The sequence below is a fragment of the Myotis lucifugus genome, unplaced genomic scaffold (assembly GCF_000147115.1).
Source record: "Myotis lucifugus unplaced genomic scaffold, Myoluc2.0 scaffold_30, whole genome shotgun sequence".
Taxonomy (NCBI): domain Eukaryota; kingdom Metazoa; phylum Chordata; class Mammalia; order Chiroptera; family Vespertilionidae; genus Myotis; species Myotis lucifugus.
In genome coordinates this window covers 6,324,772-6,348,215 of record NW_005871078.1, presented here as the reverse complement: position 1 = coordinate 6,348,215, position 23,444 = coordinate 6,324,772, and the positions used below count along the sequence as shown (strand labels likewise).

Here is a 23,444-nt window from a genome sequence, read left to right as displayed (position 1 = left end):
ACATGCATATAAAGAGAAAGGTAATAAATTAGCCCCATCACTAGTCTCTATGATGCCTCTGTTGGAATTAGGGGGGAAAAGAACAAAAAACCAGTCCCCTTCCTAAAGATGTCATACTGCCATCTGCTGGGGAAAGATAATATAAAAATCTAGGACAACAATCATTTAAATAGTGCCCCCTAGCATTGTATGGTGTACAATAGTGCCCCCTGCAGAGAATTACATTGAAGCCCTGGCGAGCATCCCAACCAAGCCTCCTTTGTAGAGCTGTTGTGAAGACTAAATGGATGGTAAATATGCAGCCAAGGTTGAGAACCACTGCCTTTTTATAAGATTGTACTGGAACCGTCTATCAGTTTTAGAGGTGTCAAGAAGATTGCCACTTCCACTTTATATAAACAGTCAATATATAAAGCATAGAAAGTATAGGAAAGGGCAAAGGCTGGTAAGCCTACATCTATATATGGGGCTGTTTTTTTCCCCCAGAGAAAATCAGAGTGAACATTTCACTAAACTGTATTTCTTCTTGGGTATGCAATAAATTACAGGAATATTTTAAATTTAGCCAGTCATGCTAACTTTCACATAACACAAACCCATATGAATTAAAAAATATATATAAGAAAAAGCTGAAACCGGTTTGGCTCGGTGGATAGAGCGTCGGCCTGCGGACTGAAAGGTCCCGGGTTCGATTCCGGTCAAGGGCATGTACCTGGGCTGCGGGCACATCCCCAGTAGGAGATGTGCAGGAGGCAGCTGATCGATGTTTCTCTCTCATCGATGTTTCTGGCTCTCTATCACTCTCCCTTCCTCTCTGTAAAAAATCAATAAAAAATATATTTTAAAAAAAGAAAAATACATATAAGAAAACATTTTTAAAAGAACTTTAAATTTTATCTTTCAATTACAGTTTACATTCAATATTATTTTGTATTAGTTTCAGGTGTACTGCACAGTGGTTTGACAATCAGATACTTTACAAAGTGATCCCCCTGATATTTCCAGTGCCCACCTGGCACCATACATAGTTATTACAACATTATTGACTATATCCCTTGTGCTTTATTTTACATCCCCGTGATTATTTTGTAACTACCAATTTATACTACCAATTTATCCTTTCACCTTTTTCTCCCAGTCCCCCAAGAAAACTTATTTTATTCATCTAAGAGTCCCTGTAAACTTGACAATAGACCTTGATAGTGAACAACTCAATTAGCATCATTCTTTATTCACTAAGAGACATTTTTAAGGGTATTATTGGATAAATTATTTTGGCTTTTTGGTGCTCTTTAGACTCAGTTATTTCCAATATATTACCATTGACATTTTCCAGTAGCAGTCAAGTGCTTTAATTAGTTTTATTAGAATGAAAAGAAGTAGATCCTGTCTGGGAAAACTAAATTATCTAATCTATTTAAAGGAGTCTCGCCGGAACCGGTTTGGCTCAGTGGATAGAGCATCGGCCTGCGGACTGAAGGGTCCCAGGTTCGATTCCGGTCAAGGGCATGTACCTGGGTTGCGGGCACATCCCCAGTGGGGGATGTGCAGGAGGCAGCTGATCGATGTTTCTCTCTCATCGATGTTTCTAACTCTCTATCTCTCTCCCTTCCTCTCTGTAAAAAATCAATAAAATATATTTTTTAAAAAATAAAAAAATAAAGGAGTCTCTATGCTTCTGCTAAAATTTTTACTTTTGATAAACAGCCTCTTTTTAACTTCACAATACCAGATATCAAGCTACCAGTATATTACAAAGCCATGGTTCTCAAAACTGCCTGGTACTGGCACAAGAACAGACAGATAGACCAATGAAATAGAACAGAGAACCCAGAAATTTACCCAAGCCATTATGCTCAATTAATAGTTGACAAAGGAGGCAAGAGCATACAATGGAGTCAAGACAATCTCTTCAATAAATGGTGCTGGGAAAATTGGACAGATACATGCAAAAAAATGAAACTAGACCACCAACTTACACCATACACAAAAATAAACTCAAAATGGATAAATGACTTAAACATAAGACGGGAAACCATAAAAATATTAGAGGAATCCACAGGAAGCAAAATCTCAGACATATGCCGAAGCAATATCTTCACCGATACAGCTCCTAGGGCAGTGGTTCTCAACCTTGGCTGCACATTAGAATTACCTGGGAATCTTTTTAAAATCCTGATTTCTGGGCCTCATCCTCCAGAAATTCTATTTCTTTGTTATGGGGTGGGGCCACATAACATTCTCTTATATTTATAAGAGAAAATATAATGCTGGAGTTTTTAGAAAATTATCCATAACTTAGTAATTTTTTTAATTTTAATTTTAATTTTTTTGGTCAGACCAACCTTAATTATCTGGAAAGTGTGTGTGTGTGTGTGTGTGTGTGTGTGTGTGTGTGTGTGTAAAATTTGGATACCATTCCATTCTCAAGTGATTTCCCCAGAAATGTATTGAGTGTGGAAAATAGAACTGTATATGGAGTGTAGGCACACAAGAGCAATGTTCTATTTGATGTTTTCTGGAGGTGCTATTATGAAGGAACTGAGAGACTTATCCTTTTAGACTTAGGAAATGTTTGTGTTAAATATGAATTGGCAGAATTCAGATGGAAACTCTCCTAAAGGCATTACCTCATTCATTATAACACTTTTGCCTCTAAAACAAGCTTTAGACACAATCAGTACATTTTGTTCTGGGTCCAATTTTTATTTTACTTTACTTAATCCTATTTTATTTAAAGGCTTTTCCTACTATAGGGCTTTTTGGAGGTAGCTTTGTCTTTTGTAATCATGTATACTAATCAAAATATATTTAGACTTTCAGAGCAAATTCAGAGCAAATTCCAAGAGAAAAAGAAAACAAAACTCCTGAAATAATCCATTTTCATTGAGATTGTATATAATACCAGTAATACAATATTGAGAGATTTTTCTACCCCCTTTATAAAAAATTCAAATGATTTGTTTTTTCATCTAATACCATATTACAAAGTTACCTGGGTTTTTCACTTAAAATTATTGCCCAATAGTCCAGATAAGTCAATTCATCTTTAGCTATTGAGATATAATCTTTTATATCTAAGGAAACCCAGCTAAGAGGATTTGTATTCAAATATATCCTGACTCTGAAATGAAAGAGTTGCTTTGCACACAGATTCAAATTTGTGAAAACGGATGTGTTTGCCATGTGGAATCATGTTGGTCATGGGAACTGGACCACAGTTACCAAATGTTAACAATCCATAATAATAAAAGCGTAATATGCTAATTAGACCAGACGTTCTTCTGGACGACCTCTGGACAAAGCCGTGGCATCGGGGCCCGAGGCAGCTGCCGCTGTGGCGGGGTCCGAGCCCCTTGCACGAATTTCATGCATGGGGCCTCTAGTAGCTAACATAATACCTTGAGCATTAAATTCGCTATCTAGCCCAGCCAGCATAGCTCAGTGGTTGAGCATTGGCCTATGAACCAGGAGGTCATGGTTCGCTTCCTGGCCAGGACACATGCCTGGGTTGCAGGCTTGATCCCCCAGTGTAGGGTGTGCAGGAGGCAGCTGATCCATGATTCTCTCTCATCATTGATGTTTCTCTCTCTCTCTCTCTCTCTCTCTCTCTCTCTCTCTCTCTCCCTCCCTCTCCCTTCCACTCTGAAATCAGTAAAAATATATGTCATTATTGTGACAGTTTGTCCTCCTCTTATAGATTACTAAACTGAAGCTTGCTCAGAGGCACATAGCTAAGTAAACGATGGTGCCAAGATTTGACTCGAGTTCTCTGATGCTGCAGCCTCAGTTTTGTTTTTTACCTATAATACTATTTTTGTTTTTTACCTATAATACTATTTTGTTGGGATATTTTGGTTTCTGTAGCCATGATACATAACTTGTGGATTATGTTCCTAAAATCACAGCTACAACTTAGGAGCCTCTAAATAATAATTTAATGTAACAAAACTATATTTTAAGCTCTAATATACATGGCCACACTGTACAGGCAGTCCTTGCTTTGCATAATATTGTAGAGACATAAATGTGATTAAGCAAGCTGAAACTATGCAAAACAAACTTAGTAATGAGAAAATTACAACTGTTCTGTGATCTTTAAATTTTTTTGTTAAACATTAAAACATTGGTTATACATGTATAGAGAAATGAAAAAAATAGTAAAACTACTTAGTACACTGTAATCTAAAAATTAGAAATGAAGTTTTCTTTGTAAAAAACTTAACCTCGGAAATAAAAATGTAACACCCTCCGCCCCTTAAAAAAACACACACAAAAACACAGGGAAATTAACTTTATATTTTGCAAAATATCAAAGCTATTCAGGCTTTTAAATAAAAATATAACCCCCCCCCGAAAAAAACTTATCAAGAGCAATTTGAACTTGCCTTCTTCTCATACTGTAACTTGTAATACTGAGCAAAAATCTTTCTTATGCTTTGACAAATCGTCATTATCCTACCTGAGTTTAGATCAGCTTCTAACATTTTATCCTTTGCATTTTCAATGCCTGAAAATATCTCTGAGAGTATCTTTAGTGTGCTGGTGTCACTTCCTTTAGGAATTTTCATCCTTTTTATAACAACTACATTTTTCCTTTTTGATACATTCTCCTTTGCCAAATTGCTTTGATGCATATCTAAAGTCCTTCAACATCATCAATGTCCACATTCCCACATTCAACTATTTCTTCTATAACTCCATTTATGTTTGATTCAAATACCACCACCAACGTTTTAGTCTGTGTTTCTTTGTTGCCCTTCCCTCCCTCCCTTTCTTCTTTCCTTTGCCAATTCCCTCTTTGGATTATCTATTTCTGTAAAACATCATGTGGGTTTATCACTGTGAGACAAGAAGACAAAGCTACACACTTTGCTATCTATGAGTGAACTGAATCACAGATACATGGTAACCAATCACTGACAGACTTTGTATGAAGTCATGACCAATTACGTGATTGGTTACTGGTCATGATGTTACTATGTAGTGATTTTGTAAAGTGTCAGAGTTTGTACTTTACATTTGCTCACAGTTAATATATTGGTTACTGAAATTTGAACTGTGTTTTGGGGGGACCGATGTTTTAATTAGTTAAAACTAATGGTCAATGAAATTCATGCATATTAGAACCTTGCCAACTGAGTACTCTCTGTACATGATAATTATATGAAGGCTATGAAGTACCACAAAGGAACATAAAAGTACTACTCTACTGTATTATGAATAGATAGATATCTTTTAAAGTAATATACTAATTAAAATAATTATTATTATAGTTTAATAATTGGTATTTATTATGTAATTATAATAGTACTTTTACTTGCCTCCTAGGAATTTAGAAGAGTTTGGAGAGATATAGTGTATGATCCAGGATAGTTTGAAAGTTTGAATTGATAACTTTCTCTAGATGTTAAGACATTCAACATCAATCTGTTATCCTTAAAGCAGGTCTCATGATGGTTTACTTTAAAAAACAAGAAGAAAAAGAAAAGAAAGCAAGTGCAGAAGGATAGGAGACCACTTATATAATGCTTTAAAATGTAAATATTATATAATACTTTAATATGTAAATATTTGCTTATCACAAACCATATTTACATTCTAAACATGTAAAAATTCTTAATTCATAATACTGATTACTGGTATGGAGGGACAGAAATGGTTCTTTTTGAAATACATATTTTTTTATTGATTTCAGAGAGGAAGGGAGAGGGAGATAGAGAGATAGAAACATCAAAGAAAGCAAGTGCAGAAGGATAGGAGACCACTTATATAATGCTTTAAAATGCAAATATTATTATATAATACTTTAATATGTAAATATTTGCTTATCACAAACCATATTTACTTCTAAACATGTAAAAATTCTTAATTCATAATACTGATTACTGGTATGGAGGGATAGAAATGGTTCTTTTTAAAATACATATTTTTTTATTGATTTCAGAGAGGAAGGGAGTGGGAGAGAGAGAGATAGAAGCATCAATGTTGAGAGAGAATCATTGATCAGCTGCCTCCTGCACAACCCACACTGGGGATCAAGCCCATAACCCAGACACGCGCCGACCGTGAATCAATCTGTGACCTCCTGGTTCATAGGTCAACACTCAACCACTGAGCCATGCAGGTCAGGCAGAAATGGTTTTTAAAAACTTCAGATTATAATTTCTCATATACTTATGTTTAATGAGACACTATTTTATATTGAGACCTGAATACTTTTCAACATACACTAATACCACCTATATACTGGTAATAATAAAATTGTCATATTATTCAGATTAATTACCAATTTTAAAAATTCTTATTTTGGAGTGAAGGAATTGTAATAATTTGGAAATTGTTCTTTTAATCCTAAAACTCTATATTCTTTGACTATATTAAAAGCTCTCAAATTTAGTATATGTTTATTTGGGGGAGTAAATGCTTATTTTTAAGGGAATGTTTAAGGTTCTCAGCAGTATTTGTAAGTTAGAGTCTTAGGGTTTAAACCTGACTTTGGGTTAAGCTCTGGGAAGGAAAGGATGATTCATAGGCACCTTGAAACAGCTACTTATCCCACATGAACTAAGGAGCAGATACACTCTAAGGCAGTGGTTTTCAACCTTCCTAATGCCCCCCTTTAATACAGTTCCTCATGTTGTGGTGACCCCCAATTTCATTGTTACAAATTGAACATTATTAAAGCATAGTGATTAATCACAAAAACAATATGTAATTATATATGTATTTTCCGATGGTCTTAGGCGACCCCTGTGAAAGGGTCGCTCGACCCCCAACCAAGTCACAACCTACAGGTTGAGAACCGCTGCGCTAAGGCTTTCAAAATAAAGACCATGCCAAGTACTATCTCTTGAAGTCATGTTATGTTTTCTGTGAAGTGTTGAAAGATAAAAATAAGATTGTTTGAATAACGTTCAAGTTTTATGAGTGGATGTGTATAATGCATGAGAATTTGGATGGGTAAATATGCATAGCATAATTCTTTTAGAATGATGTACGTTCAGAGTGATTGACTTACCAGAACTGCTGAAATAAGAAAACACACTCCAATTTAATTTGAAATAGTGGGACATTGGCTCTGTTGCACTTATTTTAAATGTATTTATGCCCCACAGTGAATGGATTCAGTTCATCAATGGCATTGCATTGAAGGCATTCAGAGACTTTCTTTTGTTATTGCAGGTAGAGCGGGAAAAGGCCATTCTTCTGGCCAATCTCCAGGAGTCACAGACGCAGCTGGAACACACCAAGGGGGCGCTGACAGAGCAGCACGAACGGGTGCACCGGCTCACGGAGCACGTTAATGCCATGAGGGGCCTACAGAACAGCAAGGAGCTCAAGACCGAGCTGGACGGGGAGAAGGGCCGGGTCTCAGAGGAAGAGGCACATGACTATGAGGTGGACATCAATGGCTTAGAGATCCTTGAGTGCAAATACAGGGTGGCAGTGACTGAGGTGATCGATTTGAAAGCTGAAATTAAAGCCTTAAAGGAGAAATACAACAAATCCGTAGAAAACTATACTGAAGAAAAGACCAAGTATGAGAGTAAGATCCAAATGTACGATGAGCAGGTGACAAGCCTTGAGAAGACCACCAAGGAGAGTGGAGAGAAGATGGCCCACATGGAGAAGGAATTGCAAAAGATGACCAGCATAGCCAACGAAAATCACAATACCCTTAATACAGCCCAGGATGAGTTGGTGACCTTTAGTGAGGAGCTAGCTCAGCTTTACCACCATGTATGTCTGTGTAATAATGAAACCCCCAACAGGGTCATGCTGGACTACTATAGGCAAAGCAGAGTTACTCGTAGTGGCAGCCTGAAAGGGCCCGATGATCCCAGGGGACTTTTGTCTCCACGGTTAGCCAGGCGGGGGGTGTCATCCCCAGTAGAATCAAGGACCTCCTCTGAACCAATTACAAAAGAAAACACTGAGGCCAGCAAAGAACCAAGTCCAACCAAGACCCCCACTATCTCTCCTGTAATTACTGCCCCACCGTCATCTCCAGTATTAGATACAAGTGACATCCGCAAAGAGCCAATGAATATCTACAACCTTAATGCCATTATCCGGGACCAAATCAAGCATCTGCAGAAAGCCGTGGACCGGTCCTTGCAACTGTCTCGTCAAAGAGCAGCGGCACGGGAGCTGGCCCCCATGATCGATAAAGACAAGGAAGCCTTAATGGAGGAGATCCTCAAGCTCAAGTCCCTGCTGAGCACCAAACGGGAGCAGATTGCCACACTGAGGGCCGTGTTGAAAGCCAACAAGCAGGTGATCTCATCCCACTGACCACGCATGCTAGCCAACGCCTTCCTATCACATTTATTCCTTAATGTTTTTGAGTGTCCACTATCATCAGGATGAGAGTTCAGGTTCCTGGTCAGTAAGGAAATAAAAACTAAGTTCCAGTACCAGGTCAGAATGTAATAATTATTTTTAATTCAGTGAATGAATGAAATAGGAGAGTCGGTATGGTCCATTAGGTGGAGGTAGAGGTGAGGAAATTAAAGCAGGAACAAAGGAGAAGATCCATGCAGACATAGAAAGGCAGTTCAGGCAGTACTTAGCTGGAGTCCAGCAGTCATTGCATGTGAAAACAGGGGGTGGAGGGGTGGCAGAATAGGCTGGCATGGCAGCTTACACCAGGGAGACACAGCAAGAAAGACACCTGGCAGGCAGCTGGAGCAAACGGGAGTTACCTAGAGAGAGAGAGAGGTAGAGAAACAGAGGTAGAGATGGAGGTAAAATGTGCACTCGCTCTGCTAGTGACCACGTATCTGAAGTTTAGGTTCATTTGGGATGTTAACTCACTTGGATCAGAGCTTAAGCAGTAGAGAATTTTTCCTAACCACAGATCTTGTCCTCTGGAATAAGTAAGGGTGCTACAACAAGACCCTACCTGACTAATTCCAAGATCTCCTTGATGACTGGATCTGTTTTCCTGCCTTGAACTTTACCTGGGTGGCTATGCTATGAAATATAGACAAGAAAATATTTTTAACCTTTCTTTAATTTCTCTGGAAAATGAGCCTTGAGACATAGATTTGAGGAGGGTGCTAGAAGGGTATTGATGAAGCAAAGCAACAAAGCATCAGACATCTACAAATGTAAGCAGGGCTAGTGTTAGAGGTTAATTTCAGATTCAGAGTTCTTTCTTTTACCTTTGTCTGGGGGAAACCACATTATTATTTTGTCATCTACAGTGCAGCTCTCTAGCATTTTTATCTTCAGTTCCCATAAACCCATTCATATAATTTGGAGGTCTATACCACAAACAATAATATTGTCCACACTATAAACGTTTTATATAAACCTAAGGGCAAAATAGGTCCTTCTTTTGTGTCATCAGTTCACTAAAATAGAAAAGATTCGGGTAAATGGAGAATTTGTGAGAGATCTAAGATTTGAGGTCAGAATTAAGGAATTTGTTACCATAAATTCTGCTACAATCCAAAGACCCAGTGATTTAGAGTGGTCATAAATAATCAATACCATATCAGATAAGACAGCCTTTTTCCAGGACATTATATCCTGGGTATTCTCGATCAAACCATTCAGATAACTTCTCTAATTTCTTCCTGAAGGTTGAATATTAATAACCTAGAGATCTAGATCTATAAGAAAGTCAAGACACATAACTGCCACAGAGGTTAGATAATAAGGATGGTTGATCAGCCAAGAGAGACTAATTTGTGAGCAAGCACTCATTGATTACATATTTCATGGCAGGCAGTAAGTAAGGAGGAAAAAATAAGTGACTAGTAATCTAGTAGGAAGGAGTTCAATAATGCCTATAACTGTCTACAAAATAGTACATATCAAGCACTTAAGAATGGTATAAACAGTGCCATAGGAATTCAGAGCAGAACAAAGCATTTCTGGCTATGGTACCATTTGCATTATGTTACCGTCATAGCCTTTATGGATTCAGTAAATTAAATGAGAACACATTCCTAGCCATGCATTTAGTTTACATTTTAATGATGCTGGGCCTATTGCTGTGATGCATATATGCCATAAATAGCTTCAAGTGTCTACAGGTGACATTCATTATATTTCTGCATGTGGAATGTAAATTATTAAGGCTCAGGTGAGAATTCTGTGATATAGGAAAAGGAATTTTCTATTTTAAAATAGTTTTCTGCATTCTCTATGAATCTTTTAATATGCTTTAGGATTTTTTTTTTTGTAAGCACAGTGTCTTCTGATGAACAAGCAAATGTTTATGAAGTACCATCTGTGTACTAAACTGTGCTAGATGCTAAAGATTCAAAGACTCATCCATGGTCCCTGCCCCTCCCCCCCCCCTCCCCAGAGGAGGACTCACAGACCAGTGGGGAAGTCAGAATAGAAACAGATAATTACAGTTTGACGTTATCTGTGCTGTAATTGAGTTATGGGAACATTGCAGAGGAAGTAACTAATGTCTTTTAGAAGAGTTCGAGAAAACTTCATAGAAGGAATTATTCTTGTGTCCGTTCTTAAAGGATGAGGAGTTGTTTTCTAGAAGAGGAGGAAATAATTCCAGACAGAAAGAACAGTAGGCGGTAGAGGCACAGAATAGAAAGATATATATTTTGAAGGTCTCTGTGGCTAGAAACAAGATTTTTATTTAGAAAGTACACTTTGGGAGTGTTTGAAGGATATAGCAAATGCTGCTGATGCCAACAAATGTACTAATGGGTTATATATAGACACTTAGAATTACTTAATTCTGAAAAAGTGTTGTACAGTCTGTGGACAAATAAATCAACAATGCTGAATCCTTTGGGGGCATTTCTCACAAATAATAAATAACTTTGTACTTCTATTTCAGATCTTGTTTTTCTGTCATTCCCCCCACTCACCCTTGCCACTCAACTCTCCTTAATTAACTGACCACATGGCTCCATATGCTTACAAATTTGTTACATCTGCATTTGCACAACTTAAACTTAACTATCTGTTCTAAATGAATATGTGTATAATTTATTTTTAAAAATTTAAAACGGCCATTTCCCCAGGTCAACTTCTGCATTCCAGACAATTTTCTGAATTTATAATATTTCTGAAGATTCCACTAAGGGATAGCACTACAGGGCATATTGAACTATTTTATGAGTAATTTCTCATTTCAATTTGAATTTAAATTCAATCAAAAACTAATAAGGAACTACTTTATAATCAAAACATGAACAAACTATCCCATCCCAACATTGTTTTAATTTAAAAAAGAATCCATTTACCTCCATAGAAGTTGTGCTTTGCTTAAGAAAACTGAAGTTGTCCATTTCAAGCACAAAAAGAAATGTTAAAAACCAGGGTAGTCTTCCTGGGAAATCATATTAGTAATGGATTTTTTTTTCATTAGTAAGGGACTTTTTCATTAGTATTGAATATTTTTACACAGCCTGAAAGCTGTAGTTAGCAGTTTGTAAAAATGGTATGTTTCCAGTTTGGCTTCTATATGCATATCATGTGCTATGCACCTAACAGACAGTCCCTAAATATACATTCATTTCATTAATAGATTCACTCAACATTTTTAAGTTTTACTTCCTGCCATGTGTCAGGCTAGTTCTCAATTTGAAACACTACTTATTCTTAGAACTTCAGACATGCCCAAATTCAAATAAATATTTCAATCCATTCACCATTTTGGAATTTTTGCTTTTATGGGGATTGTGAAGACTTAAATTTGACTATTCAAATTTGATTATTTTTATTGTTATCTGATTATTAAAACTTGATTATTAATTTTGACTATAGTTCACTGTTTTGAAGAAGTTGTATGCAAAGGCATCAGAAATCATTGGTTCTTTGTTAATTTTTTTCCTTAAACATAAAATATGGATTGATAGTTTATGTACTTATCATAAATTGCAATGGCCTACATCAAGCATAGCAAACTCAAAGGCTAACACAGGCCAAATAAACAAGGTTTAAGTTTATGTGGGCCGAAAAAAATCAAAAGCTTCAATTTTCATAGAAACATCAGATTGTTTCAATAGAGATATGCTGAATACAAAGGGCTGAAATAAATGAGTAATCGTTAGCATAAAATAATACAACATTTTAATAAAAATTAATATTTTTTGAACATTAACTTACCAGACACTGAATAACTGCACAAATTAATAAGCATAATGCAAATAAACCTACTTTTCTTGTTCTCCAAAAGTGAAATATTTCCTGTTGCGCACAAGTCAGTCCAAGACTATGACGTAGCAATCGGCTGCTAAAATATTCGCTGCTAGTATTAGTGGAGAGAAATGGTGCGCCTACACTTAAGGCGTGTAAGGGAAATGAATGAGACACGATTATAGTAATCAGTCAGCGAACTTTGTAGTTCTTTATTAACAATCATGTATAACAGCATAATGTAAAAATTAAGTTACGAAATTTTTATTAAAATGTTTCTTACATTCTGTTATATTGGCTGGGCCGCAAAAATATTCGTTGTAGACTGCATGCAGCCTGCAGGGAGCAAGTTTGACATGCTTGGCCTACATCTTTTATTCTGTTTGTTTCAGGCCCACAGAACTCAGGTGACACAAGAATATTTGAGTTCTATTACATTTCAGTTGGAAGCAGTACTTTTCCCCTAACTTTTCCTTGATAAAATTCTTCTTGTGTAAAGTTTCATTTTGGCTTCTTCATGTCTGAAAACCCTACACTCTCAACAATCTGCATTAAATATTTACTGAACTATCATTGCCTTTGCTCTTAGTACTGACTCAGGTTCATGGCTGGCTTCTAGGGCAATTTCACCACATGGATTCACAACACGTTTTGACATTAAAGGAAAACTACCTTAAGTCCAAAATACATACCTATGTTTATATAAAATACTAGAGGCCCGGTGCACAAAAATTTGTGCACTGGGGGGGGGGGGGGTCCCTCAGCCTGGCCTGTGCCCTCTCGCAGTCTGGGACCCCTTGGGGGATGACCACCTGCTGGCTTAGGCCTGCTCCCCGGGGGATTGGGCCTAAGCTGGCAATCAGACATCCCTCTGGCAGCCCGGCAGCCCTCGGGGGATGTCCTTTGCCAGCGGGGAGCAGACCTAAGCTGCAGTCAGACATCCTTAGCGCTACTGAGGAGGCAGGAGAGGCTCCCACCACCACCGCCGTACTGGCAGCCATCAGCCTGGCTTGTGGCTGAGCAGAGCTCCCCCATGTGGGAGCACACTGACCACCAGAGGGCAGCTCCTGCATTGAGCATCTGCCCCCTGGTGGTCAGTGTGTGTCATAGTGACCAGTCATTCCCAGTCTTTCTGCTGTTAGGGTCAGTTTGCATATTATCCTTTTACTATATAGGACAGAGGCCTGGTGCACGGGTGGGGGCCGACTGGTTTGCCCTGGAGGGTGTCCCGGATCAGGGTGGGGGTCCCGCTGGTGTGCCTAGCCAGCCTGGGTAAGGGGCTGATGGCTGTTTGCAGCTAGTTACACCCCCTTCAAGGTGGGGGTCCCCACTGGGGTGCCTGGCCAGCCTGGATGAGGGGCTGATGGCTGTTTTCAGGCTGGCCACACCCCCTTTAGGGTGGGGGTCCCCACTGGGGTGCCTGGCCAGTCTGGGTGAGGGGCTGAGGGCCATTTTCAGGCTGGCCGGCAACTGAAGCTCCCAGCCTCTCCTTTTTTTCTTTTTCTTTTTTATTCTGGGATTTATTTACCTTCTATAATTGAAACTTTGTTGCCGTCACTAGAGCAAAGAGCCGGTTCCTGCTTGTTCCAGCTCTGTGGCCACGGCCTGCTGAAAGCAGGTATCTGGGGTTTGTTTAGCTTCTGTAATTGAAACTTTGTTGCTTTCGGAGCTCAGAACTGGGCCGCGATAGGCGGGGAACCTTGGCTTCCTCCATCACTGGAGCAAGCAAGCCTCCTGCTGGCTTCAGTTGCGTGGCTGCCAGCCACCATCTTGGTTGGGTTAATTTGCATATCACCCTGATTAGCCAATGGGAGGCGTAGCGAAGGTACAGTCAATTACCATGTTTGTCTATTATTAGATAGGATAACCAAGTCCATTTCACCTCCGTTTATGAAAGAAAGTAATATTCCCAGCATGAAGAAATCTCTGTGATAGATTTTCCTGATATGAAAGTTGTAAGCATTGTGATTTTTCCACTTTAGACAGCTGAGGTGGCACTAGCTAATCTCAAGAACAAATATGAAAATGAGAAAGCAATGGTGACTGAAACGATGACGAAACTTAGAAATGAACTGAAGGCTCTGAAAGAAGATGCAGCAACTTTCTCATCCCTGAGAGCAATGTTTGCAACAAGGTAATCGTTTTTTCTTCCACGATTAGGTGTGGTACATGGGGGAAGACTTTGAAATTCACATGGGTATCTTCCTGCATCCTGAGTGTGTAAGTTGTAAAAAAAGGAGAGATTCCACTCTGACAAACCTGATACGAGCTCTCGTGCTGTTTTCCAGAGCCCTCTACTGGACACACTGGATCAAGCAATTCCTTTACACAGAAGTATTTTTAAATATTAATACAAGAGACATTTTTTCTATTTTTTTTATATTTACAATAGAATTTATGTACCCAAAAGAATTAGAACACACAAAAGAAATCTCCAACAAGGGGAAAAGTTCTACTTGCTAAAGTAGCTAAATATCACCACTGAAATTCACTATCACCAAAGTGCTTATCATTAATAAATTGTATGAGAAAGATACCATTATAATGAAGATTAATATTCATCATACCAGCTAATTACTTAGACTTAAATACACTGATGAAAATATAACTTTTAAAGTGTAATTATATCACCAAATTTTGACATTGCCCAAGTAATTAGATACTTATTAATTACTACCCTCCCACCTTTCTTCATTATGTGGTGCCACTGTATTTTGTTTTTAAACTTGAAGTGATTATTAAGAATCTGTTGATTCAAGGCATTTGAAATCCTGAGTTTCTCAATATGTGACCTTTTTTTGCTGTCACGATTTATTGCCAAAATAAAAACAGTTATATATCTTATATGATGCAAACTTGATGCAAAGTTCACAAAGCATCACTATGCCTTTATTTGCAGATTCATTAAATAATTTACATGTAGCTGATATAAGTATAAAACAAAATCCTGGGTTGAGCCTGGGAATCTGTCCAGCTTTCTTGGGGTGTCAGGAGAGAAAGGCTCAAGCTTGTACTCTGTGATTGACTCTCAGAGATGGCAGTGAGGAGGCTGAGTGCCCGATGGACCCCAGGGGTGTGGGGAACTGAAGCATAAGAGTTTGGGGAGAATAAATGCACCTCTGGCCACTGTGAGAGGAGGCAGGATAGAGAATTTGGATGGTACACATACCCCTCACTGATGAAAGAAACCAATCAGGATGATGTGTAGAATCAAGAACACAAATTTCCTCTTTGAAAAAGAAATCAAACCTTTTTAAAGGGACATTAAAAGTCTGAATCTGGTTTATATAAGAATTATTTCCCCCAAATAGTGCATTTTCACAGAAATTTGTCTTATTTTGGGGGTAGTAATTGCCTTATTTACTCCATAGTATTTTTAAAAATATTGTTATCTAACCAATTAAAATAAATCCAGGATCCTGAAATTCACATTGTATTTTACTAAGCCCTAGATTTTCTTATGATATCGCTACATGTTTCTTGACATTCAAGGTTAAAGAAAATGGGGACCCACCCAGATCTCAAGTTCTTTCACTACAGGGTCTGTTTTTTTCTTTAAAATGCCATAAGGTTTGTGCTGATTGCAAACTGTGTACAATACATTTTGGACTACTCCACAAAGTCATTATCTATTGGTATATAAAAAGTACTTGTTATTATTATTATCTTAGTGGGTAAATAAACTCAGAAAAAAAACTCTAATTATGTGAATAACTAGAGGGCCAGTGCACGAATTCGTGCATGGGTGGGGTCCCTCAGCCTGGCAGGCGATCGGGGCCATCTTGTCCAGTCCCAATTGGGGCCATGGGGGCCGGCCGGTGGGGAGGGGCTGCAGGAGGGCTCCAGGGCATGTCCGACCCTCTTTCCCAGTCCCAATCAGCCAGACCCCAGCAGCAAGCTAACCTACTGGTCAGAGTTTCTGCCCCCTGGTGGTCAGTGCACATCATAGCGACTGGGTAAGCAGTTGACCGAACAGTCGACTGATGGGTCAAACACTTAGCATATTACGCTTTTATTATGGAGGATTCTTTCTCCCAACTGTATGTGTGCCCAGGTTTTACCTTTGATGGGGATAAAAGACCAATGAGCATATCTTCCTGCTGCAGCATAAATCCTAGGCTCCTCTTGGCTTTCTTTGACACTTATTGCTCAATCATCTGGTTGAGAAATCATTGAAAAGACTCAGGTTTCTAATTCAAACAAATCTGCCATATTGAAAGCAGTGGCAGCTGCAATCTATACTCGATTTAAAATAGAACCTATAAATATAGATAAAGAAGGAAATGCTTTCTTTACAAATATTATTATTCTTTTGCATGCTACAGGCATAGCCTATAACAAACTTGTCACAGTCTTCCGAAGAACACATCACACAGTAGAAAAAGCCACCTGTAACTCACCTAAGATGCTATGCACGCTGCCTGAGACTTTTCGGCTTAATCCTGTGCCACCATGCAGCAGCCCCCACAATAAGGGACTTAAGACGTCACCTATTAAGAATGTCCCCAGCCCAGCCAGTGTGGCTCCTTGGCTGAGTGTTGACCTATGAACCAGGAATTCACAGTTTGATGCCCCGGTTATGGGCTCAATCCCCAGTAGGGGGAGTGCAGGAGGCAACTGATCAATGATTTTCTCTCATCATTGATGTTTCTCTCTCTCTCTCTCCCTTCCTCTCTGAAATCTATAAAAAAATATATTTTTTAAAAAAAGAATGTCCCCATATGTACTCCATGGTGTAGGTGAACCATCAATTATGGAGCCTGCTCTACTGTTTCTAATTTAAGAAGACCAGCGTGTTCCAGTAAAATCCATTCCTTTTTCATTGAAATCCGACTTCAGTTTCGCCCAGGTTTTCCTCCTGACCACGTTTCTGTTTTGGTTCCAGATGTGATGAGTACGTCACACAGTTGGATGAGATGCAGAGACAGTTAGCAGCCGCAGAGGACGAGAAGAAGACTCTAAATACTTTGTTACGAATGGCTATCCAGCAAAAACTCGCCCTGACCCAGCGGCTGGAGGACTTAGAATTTGACCATGAGCAGTCGAGACGCAGCAAAGGCAAATTTGGAAAGAGCAAGATCGGCAGCCCTAAAGTAAGTGGGGAGGCCTCAGGCATCGTGCCCACCATAGACACTTACCTCCTGCATAGGCAGGGCCCACAGACACCCATCATTCGGGGCAGCAGTGGCACTCAGAGGAAAAGGTATGCATGCAGCAATCTTCATGGTGTGGTGCAGTGGCCAGATGTTAGTTAACTGCAAAAATTGATGTGTTCTTATTGTGGAGGATGGAGGAAGGGAAGGAAGAGAAAAACTGGGAGTGGGTGTATAAATGGGCCTTGCTAATGTTGGGGGTTTTTTTAAAATCAAAAACGTTTGATAATTATATTTATTTACTCATTTCTGTCCCTCACACCCACCTCTTAATTAACCATAAAATAACTTTTGTGTCTGTCAACATTTTTGCTGTTTCTTATACACACAAATATACCTCTCCCTTACCTCCAGCCTAAAAATTGATAGATAAAAGATGGATATTAAGAAGGATGCTGTATTTTACATGGATGGTCATTTTAAAAATCATTGTACCTCTGGTAATGGTGCTTTTAGCAGCTTCTCTTTAATGGGGCAAGGATATGGGTATGTTCTCTGAGGGAACTTTTGTTTGTGTTACCAAAACTGATGGCTGACTAAAGGAGATGTCTACATTTAGGTAAAGTGGGATGGAATGTGTATAGTCCTTTTCTTTAAAGCAGGTTTTTGTGCATTTTCATTTGGTATGTGGATATTGCTCCAAGAAATCACCTGTAAGGTTGTCAGTGGCTTTTCTGACCTTTTCCCCAGAGTCCTGGATGTTGAATTACTTACCCTCTATTTTCAGTTAATAGTAAGATTTTTATTTTAGAAGCTTTCAGTAAGAAATCAAATTATATCCATATTTTCTTATTTGTGGTTCAAACTAACTATAATAAATTTCTTTCGCAGTTTCCAATACAGTTTCTAAATGGGGTTGTATCCTGGTGTGGAAACGAAGCAATTAGCAAAAAAAAAAAAATCTTGATTTACATGTTAAAAAAATTAAATGCCAATATAAGTAATGTTGTCACTGGTGAGGCTTTGAAAGGTAATTAAAGTAAAACTTTTTTGTTTCCTATATGTATTTTCTTGGATCTCCTGCAAGACAATTTTCACCTTCCCTTTGTGATCAGAGCCGTCCCAGGACTTCAGGGGCTTCCTACCTACAGACTTTATTAAGAGTTCCCCCTGACCCCACCTCCACAGAGTCATTTCTTCTGAAGGGCCCCCCTTCCATGAGTGAATTCATCCAAGGGCACCGGCTCAGCAAGGAAAAAAGGTTAACGGTGGCTCCACCAGGTAAACATTTTTTCCTTGAGTGCATGTGACGCAAATGATGAGTTGAGTAGACAGCTCTCCCCTCCCTTCCAGCCACTCCTGCCCACCCATCCACAGAGCCTCACTTTGATGACGGGGAAGTTCCTACCTCTCCACTGAGGACACCTTTACACGCAGCCTCCTGGGTCCTCCTTTCCTCGGCCAGACCACCCGTCCTGAGGAGTCTCCAGGGACTTCCTTTTAGCTGCCGAGGATGGAAAATGAGAGTTGGAGGGAATAGGATAGGTAACTGGAAGCTTGCCACAGGCTGGTGCCAAGCAGGACACACACCTGCATCCTATTTGCCATTTGGTAGCTCCTAGCAATTCCATCTTGGTCAAAACTTGTCGTTTCGTTCTTAACAAAAAGCCGCTGGGGCTAATTTCCTTTTTGTAGTGACTCAGAATGTTTCCTCAATTATTACAGACAAATAAAAGTAAAATCCTCCGAGGTTTTGCTCCTCAGGAACATTCAAGTCTTACGGTGATGTTCTTGCAGTTTGCGTGCCCATATGCTCACCAGTTACTACAGCTTCACCATTTTGCATTTTTCTTTTTCTTTGGCCTGTGAAGGGCCTCGATTGAAAACGTGACTTCTGGCAAATAAAGATAACAGAGGGGGCATGCAAGGAAGCCCATGGAACAAAACAAGCCCACGGGCATCCATTATTTGGCTATTCAGGGAATGAAAAATTAAAACTAGTTAAGTTAGTTGTCAACAGAAACACAGAGATTTCACATGGGCATCTACATTTCTGGTCTCCCTTGAACGATTCTGAATATCTGGCAGCCCTGGGTCTGCTTCATGCATGTCAGCAACCTGTTAGGACTGTGGACCGGTTGCTGCTTTTAAACAGGGCCAGCTTTGCAGTGGCCACCACCCCTTTCCCCCCTATCACTTATACCCAGCCTGCTGCACTTGTTTCTGTTATCGTCTGGTTCCTGCTGTAGCCTTTGAGTTTCCCACCTTTGCCACAGCTTTTTTTTCCCTTTCTTTCTTCAATTTACTTCTTAATTTAATTAATTTACTCCTACTTAATTTACTTCAATTTTACCTTAATTGCTTTTTGGAAACCTCAGCCTTTGGATCTCTAATACTTTCCTTATCTGATTCATGAAGCAGCCTACTGATTGGGATGAAAAGATGTGTGGAAATTTACAGCACATGTTCAACCTTCTAAGAATGTTTGAGGAAACCGATAGTGACAATGAGTTGGAAGAGCCTGAAAGTCAAAATGTACATCTAAAAAAAAAAAAAAAAAAAGGCAACAACTCCGTGGGTGTTTCTACATCCACAGCGCATTTCCTACTGTTTTAGACCCCACTGGGAGGTACCTTGAAGTACCTGTGAATTACCAACGTGGTAAGGATCCATTAGGACACTTAACTTGAATATAACCCCACAAGTCTTTTTAGTGTTCCACATAGATTGAGTAGCACTGTCTACTAGGACTTAGAAAAGAAATTATATAATTAATGAGTAAGCCTAGTATTTTAATTTTAAAGGTGTCATCTCAGTATGATTAAGAATTAATAATAAAGATGAACAATAACTATTTTCATTTTGTATATGACTATTTGATCATTGTATTCATGAGTATATGTTTTATGTTATTGTCATTACATTGTGGAAACCATTAACATTATATCATAAGCTTTTCCATGCTGCCTAGTCTTATTTTTAAAGGTTGTGTCATACATTTTATGTAGATGTTATCACATTAATCACTACTTCCTCTCTTGTTAACCGCTGAGATAGTTTTCCATTATTTATCATATTGTAGAATACCACTGAGAATATCCTCATGCTTCCCACTCCTCATCGATTCAATTTTTTCTTGAGTGAGACCACTGGGTTAATAGTATGAACTTCTGTATGTGTTTGCTCCATTTTGATATTGCTGTCACCAAGGGTGTATCAATGTAGTAAAAGCCCCACAAAACATTTTTCTCATTTTCACACAGTCTGATTCTTTATACACACTATACATCTTGCAACTCTAAGGCTCGTAAACATACATGAGTGAGAGTACCATTATGTTGTCTTAAACTGTTTAGTTTAGAATAACCAGAAAATGACATTGGACTTAGAAATTATTGCTATATGCAAGATTAAAGATACAAATAATGTGAAATTCAGAATCACCCTTAGGCCAGAGAAGCACTTTCATGACAACAAATAGATTATCATCATGTTTGATAAACTTTATTTTTAATAATTTATTTGAAGTTAATAGTAAAAGTGGGGAGTAAGTAAAGTTGTTAATATATCCCAAGGAATTTCTGACTGTATATCATGAAATCAACCAGATTCGCCCCTAATAAATTCTTAGATCAATCCAGCAGCATTTTCTAAAAGGTTCCAGTTAAATGAATTACTGTAGAAACTGAGTAACTGTCTATACCAAATTGTAGCTTATAAAAATATTTGCATTATTGACTATATGTTATTTTTCATACACTGAACTGTATTGGGTAAGATGTAGTAAACATTATTTATGATGTTTTTACTATATAAAATATTTTAATTAGGCTGAGAAAAGAAAAATATGCCATATATAACCAATCCTAGGTTCTATGCAAGAAATATCTTAAACCCATGGGAAGTAATCAATTTTATGAGTATTTTTTATTTGTAAATTTATGTTATTGATTATTATAAAAGTTAATGGCTAGTAACAATATATAGTCATCATTTTTAAAGGACGATTCACTGTTAATTTATCAGAATGGTTTTTGGTAAACCTCGTCTTCTAAAATGTATTTTTAATATATCTTTTTAGGTAATTTAAATTAGTCTAATAAGCACATACATGGGTTGTTTTTCTATTGAGGATCATTGAAATAATTAAATCAATAAAATGAAATTAATTTAGTTTGGCTCTTTTGGTTGAAGAATTGATAGAGCTATAAATCACATTTAAAATTTTAAGGCACAGCCTAGCTGGCGTGGCTCAGTAGTTGAGCATTGACCTATGAACCAGGAAGTCACGGTTCAATTCCCAGTCAGGGCACATGCCTGGGTTGAGGTCTTGATCCCCAATATGGGGCATGCAGGAGGCAGCTGGTCAATGATTCTCTCTCATCATTGTTGTTTCTCTCTCTCCCTCTCCCTTCCTTTCTGAAATCAATAAAAATATATTTAAAACTATTTTAAGGCACAGAATGTAAAATATTATTTAGCATATATAAGAGATATTTCTATGAGATGGTCAGCAGCAAGCCCTACCTTCTTCAAGGCACAATTTCTCAATTTCTGGAGAATCAACTCTAGGATGGGGCATGGATCTTAAAAATTAGAAGAATGTTTTGTACTAATTGATTAGTACTTTGTACTAATTGATTTACAACCTTTTAGAGGAAAATTTTGGCCCTTGCCTTTAGCTTTGGCTCAGTCTCTGCTGCCTCGGCCTCTGAAATTCTGTTTCTGCACATGGCTTGTTGGCTTTTTTATTCTTGACTTTATCCTTATCCTGATGTACAAACTCCAGGTCCTCCCACACATATCTAACAGCTTTGATGCACTGGAATCAAGAGGGACCCTCCCTGGCCGCCATGGCTCAGTGGTGAGAGGGTTGGCTCCACCAAACGGTCGCAGGTTTGATTCCCAGTTAAGGGCACATATCTAAGTTGCAGGGACCATTCAGGAGACAACCAGTTGATGTGTCTCTCTCACATTGATGTATGTCTCTCTCTCTCCCCTCCCCCCTTCCTCTCTCCCTTCCACTCTCTCTAAAAAGCAATGAAAAAAATACCCTCGGGTAAGGATTAAAAAAAAAGGAACCCTATTGTCACCAATGAGTTTGCAATCAGGCAGCGGATAGTATCTATATATATAAAGCGACCATTACAACCGGTCGACCGAACGACCAGTTGCTGTGACGCTGACTGACCACCAGGGGGCAGGTGCTCAATGCAGGAGCTGCCCCCTGGTGGTCAGTGCGCTCCCACAGCCAACCTCCCATGGCTGGCCAACCTCCCACAGTCCCTCCCCCGAGCCGGCTGGGTGGTCACTGTGCTCCCACAGCCAACCTCCTGCAGCTGGCCAACCTCCCATGGTCCCTCCCCCTGGCTGGCGAGCCGCAATTGGCAGCCAGGCCAAGGGACCCCACCTGTGCACGAATTCGTGCACCAGGCCTCTAGTATCTTCATAAAATCATTGGCTATAAAATGCTGTAGCCAACATTTTATCTCAATGCCTTAACCACCTAGGCCTACATAGTAATAATCACACATTTAATCAATAATTAAAAGCGGTCTACCAGAATATGTACAAGGTATCTCTGTAATTCACAGGCAAGTGATATTACTTCTGTAGTAAAGACCTAACTACATTGTTTGTACAGGATAAACAAGGAATCTCAGACTGGCAAAAGCAAGTTTGGGCTCTCTTTGTGAAGGAAGAGCCCAAGCAATTCACTCTCACACTGTGTCTCCCACGCAGGAGCTTTTCTTCCTGAATGTTTTCTTCCTATTATGGTTTCAATTCCCTCTGCCCTTTCCTACTCCTCTCTTTTCCTCCCTCTCTTTCTCTGACAACATCACCAGTAGGAAAGAATGGTATTGTTTTGAAATCTGAAAAAATTTTTCTATGCTATTTTAGACTTTACTGATTTTAAAGCAGCTAACAGAAGGTCTTACCCTTGGGTACATAATCACACCTTTAGATGTAGAGTCCACAGTAGACACGAACGTGTTCATTAGTGAAAGTTGCCTTTACATTTCACTGCATTCAAACAAGTAGACATTTATTTATGTGTTTGTTATATTGTAAAACCGATATTCTTAACCATGTGCCAAAGCTATGTTTGTTTCTTCATTAGTCCATTTGCTCATTCACTCACTTGTTAAAATTTAACGAAATGTATGAGCACCTGTTATATGTCAGGCCCTGTTTCTTGGTTCTTGAGATAATGATATTCAA

At 38.8% G+C, this 23,444-nt stretch overlaps 1 protein-coding gene across 1 annotated transcript in view; it reads left to right on the top strand.

Moving 5' to 3' along the window:
• Positions 1-23,444, top strand: part of BICD1 (BICD cargo adaptor 1) — a 105,010-nt gene that overhangs the window by 56,497 nt on the left and 25,069 nt on the right. Inside the window, exons 5-7 of the mRNA XM_023752272.1 lie at positions 7,186-8,280; positions 14,112-14,263; positions 17,015-17,222. Of these exons, the coding sequence (XP_023608040.1) occupies positions 7,186-8,280; positions 14,112-14,263; positions 17,015-17,222 (1,455 nt within the window). The remainder of the gene's footprint in view (positions 1-7,185; positions 8,281-14,111; positions 14,264-17,014; positions 17,223-23,444) is intronic.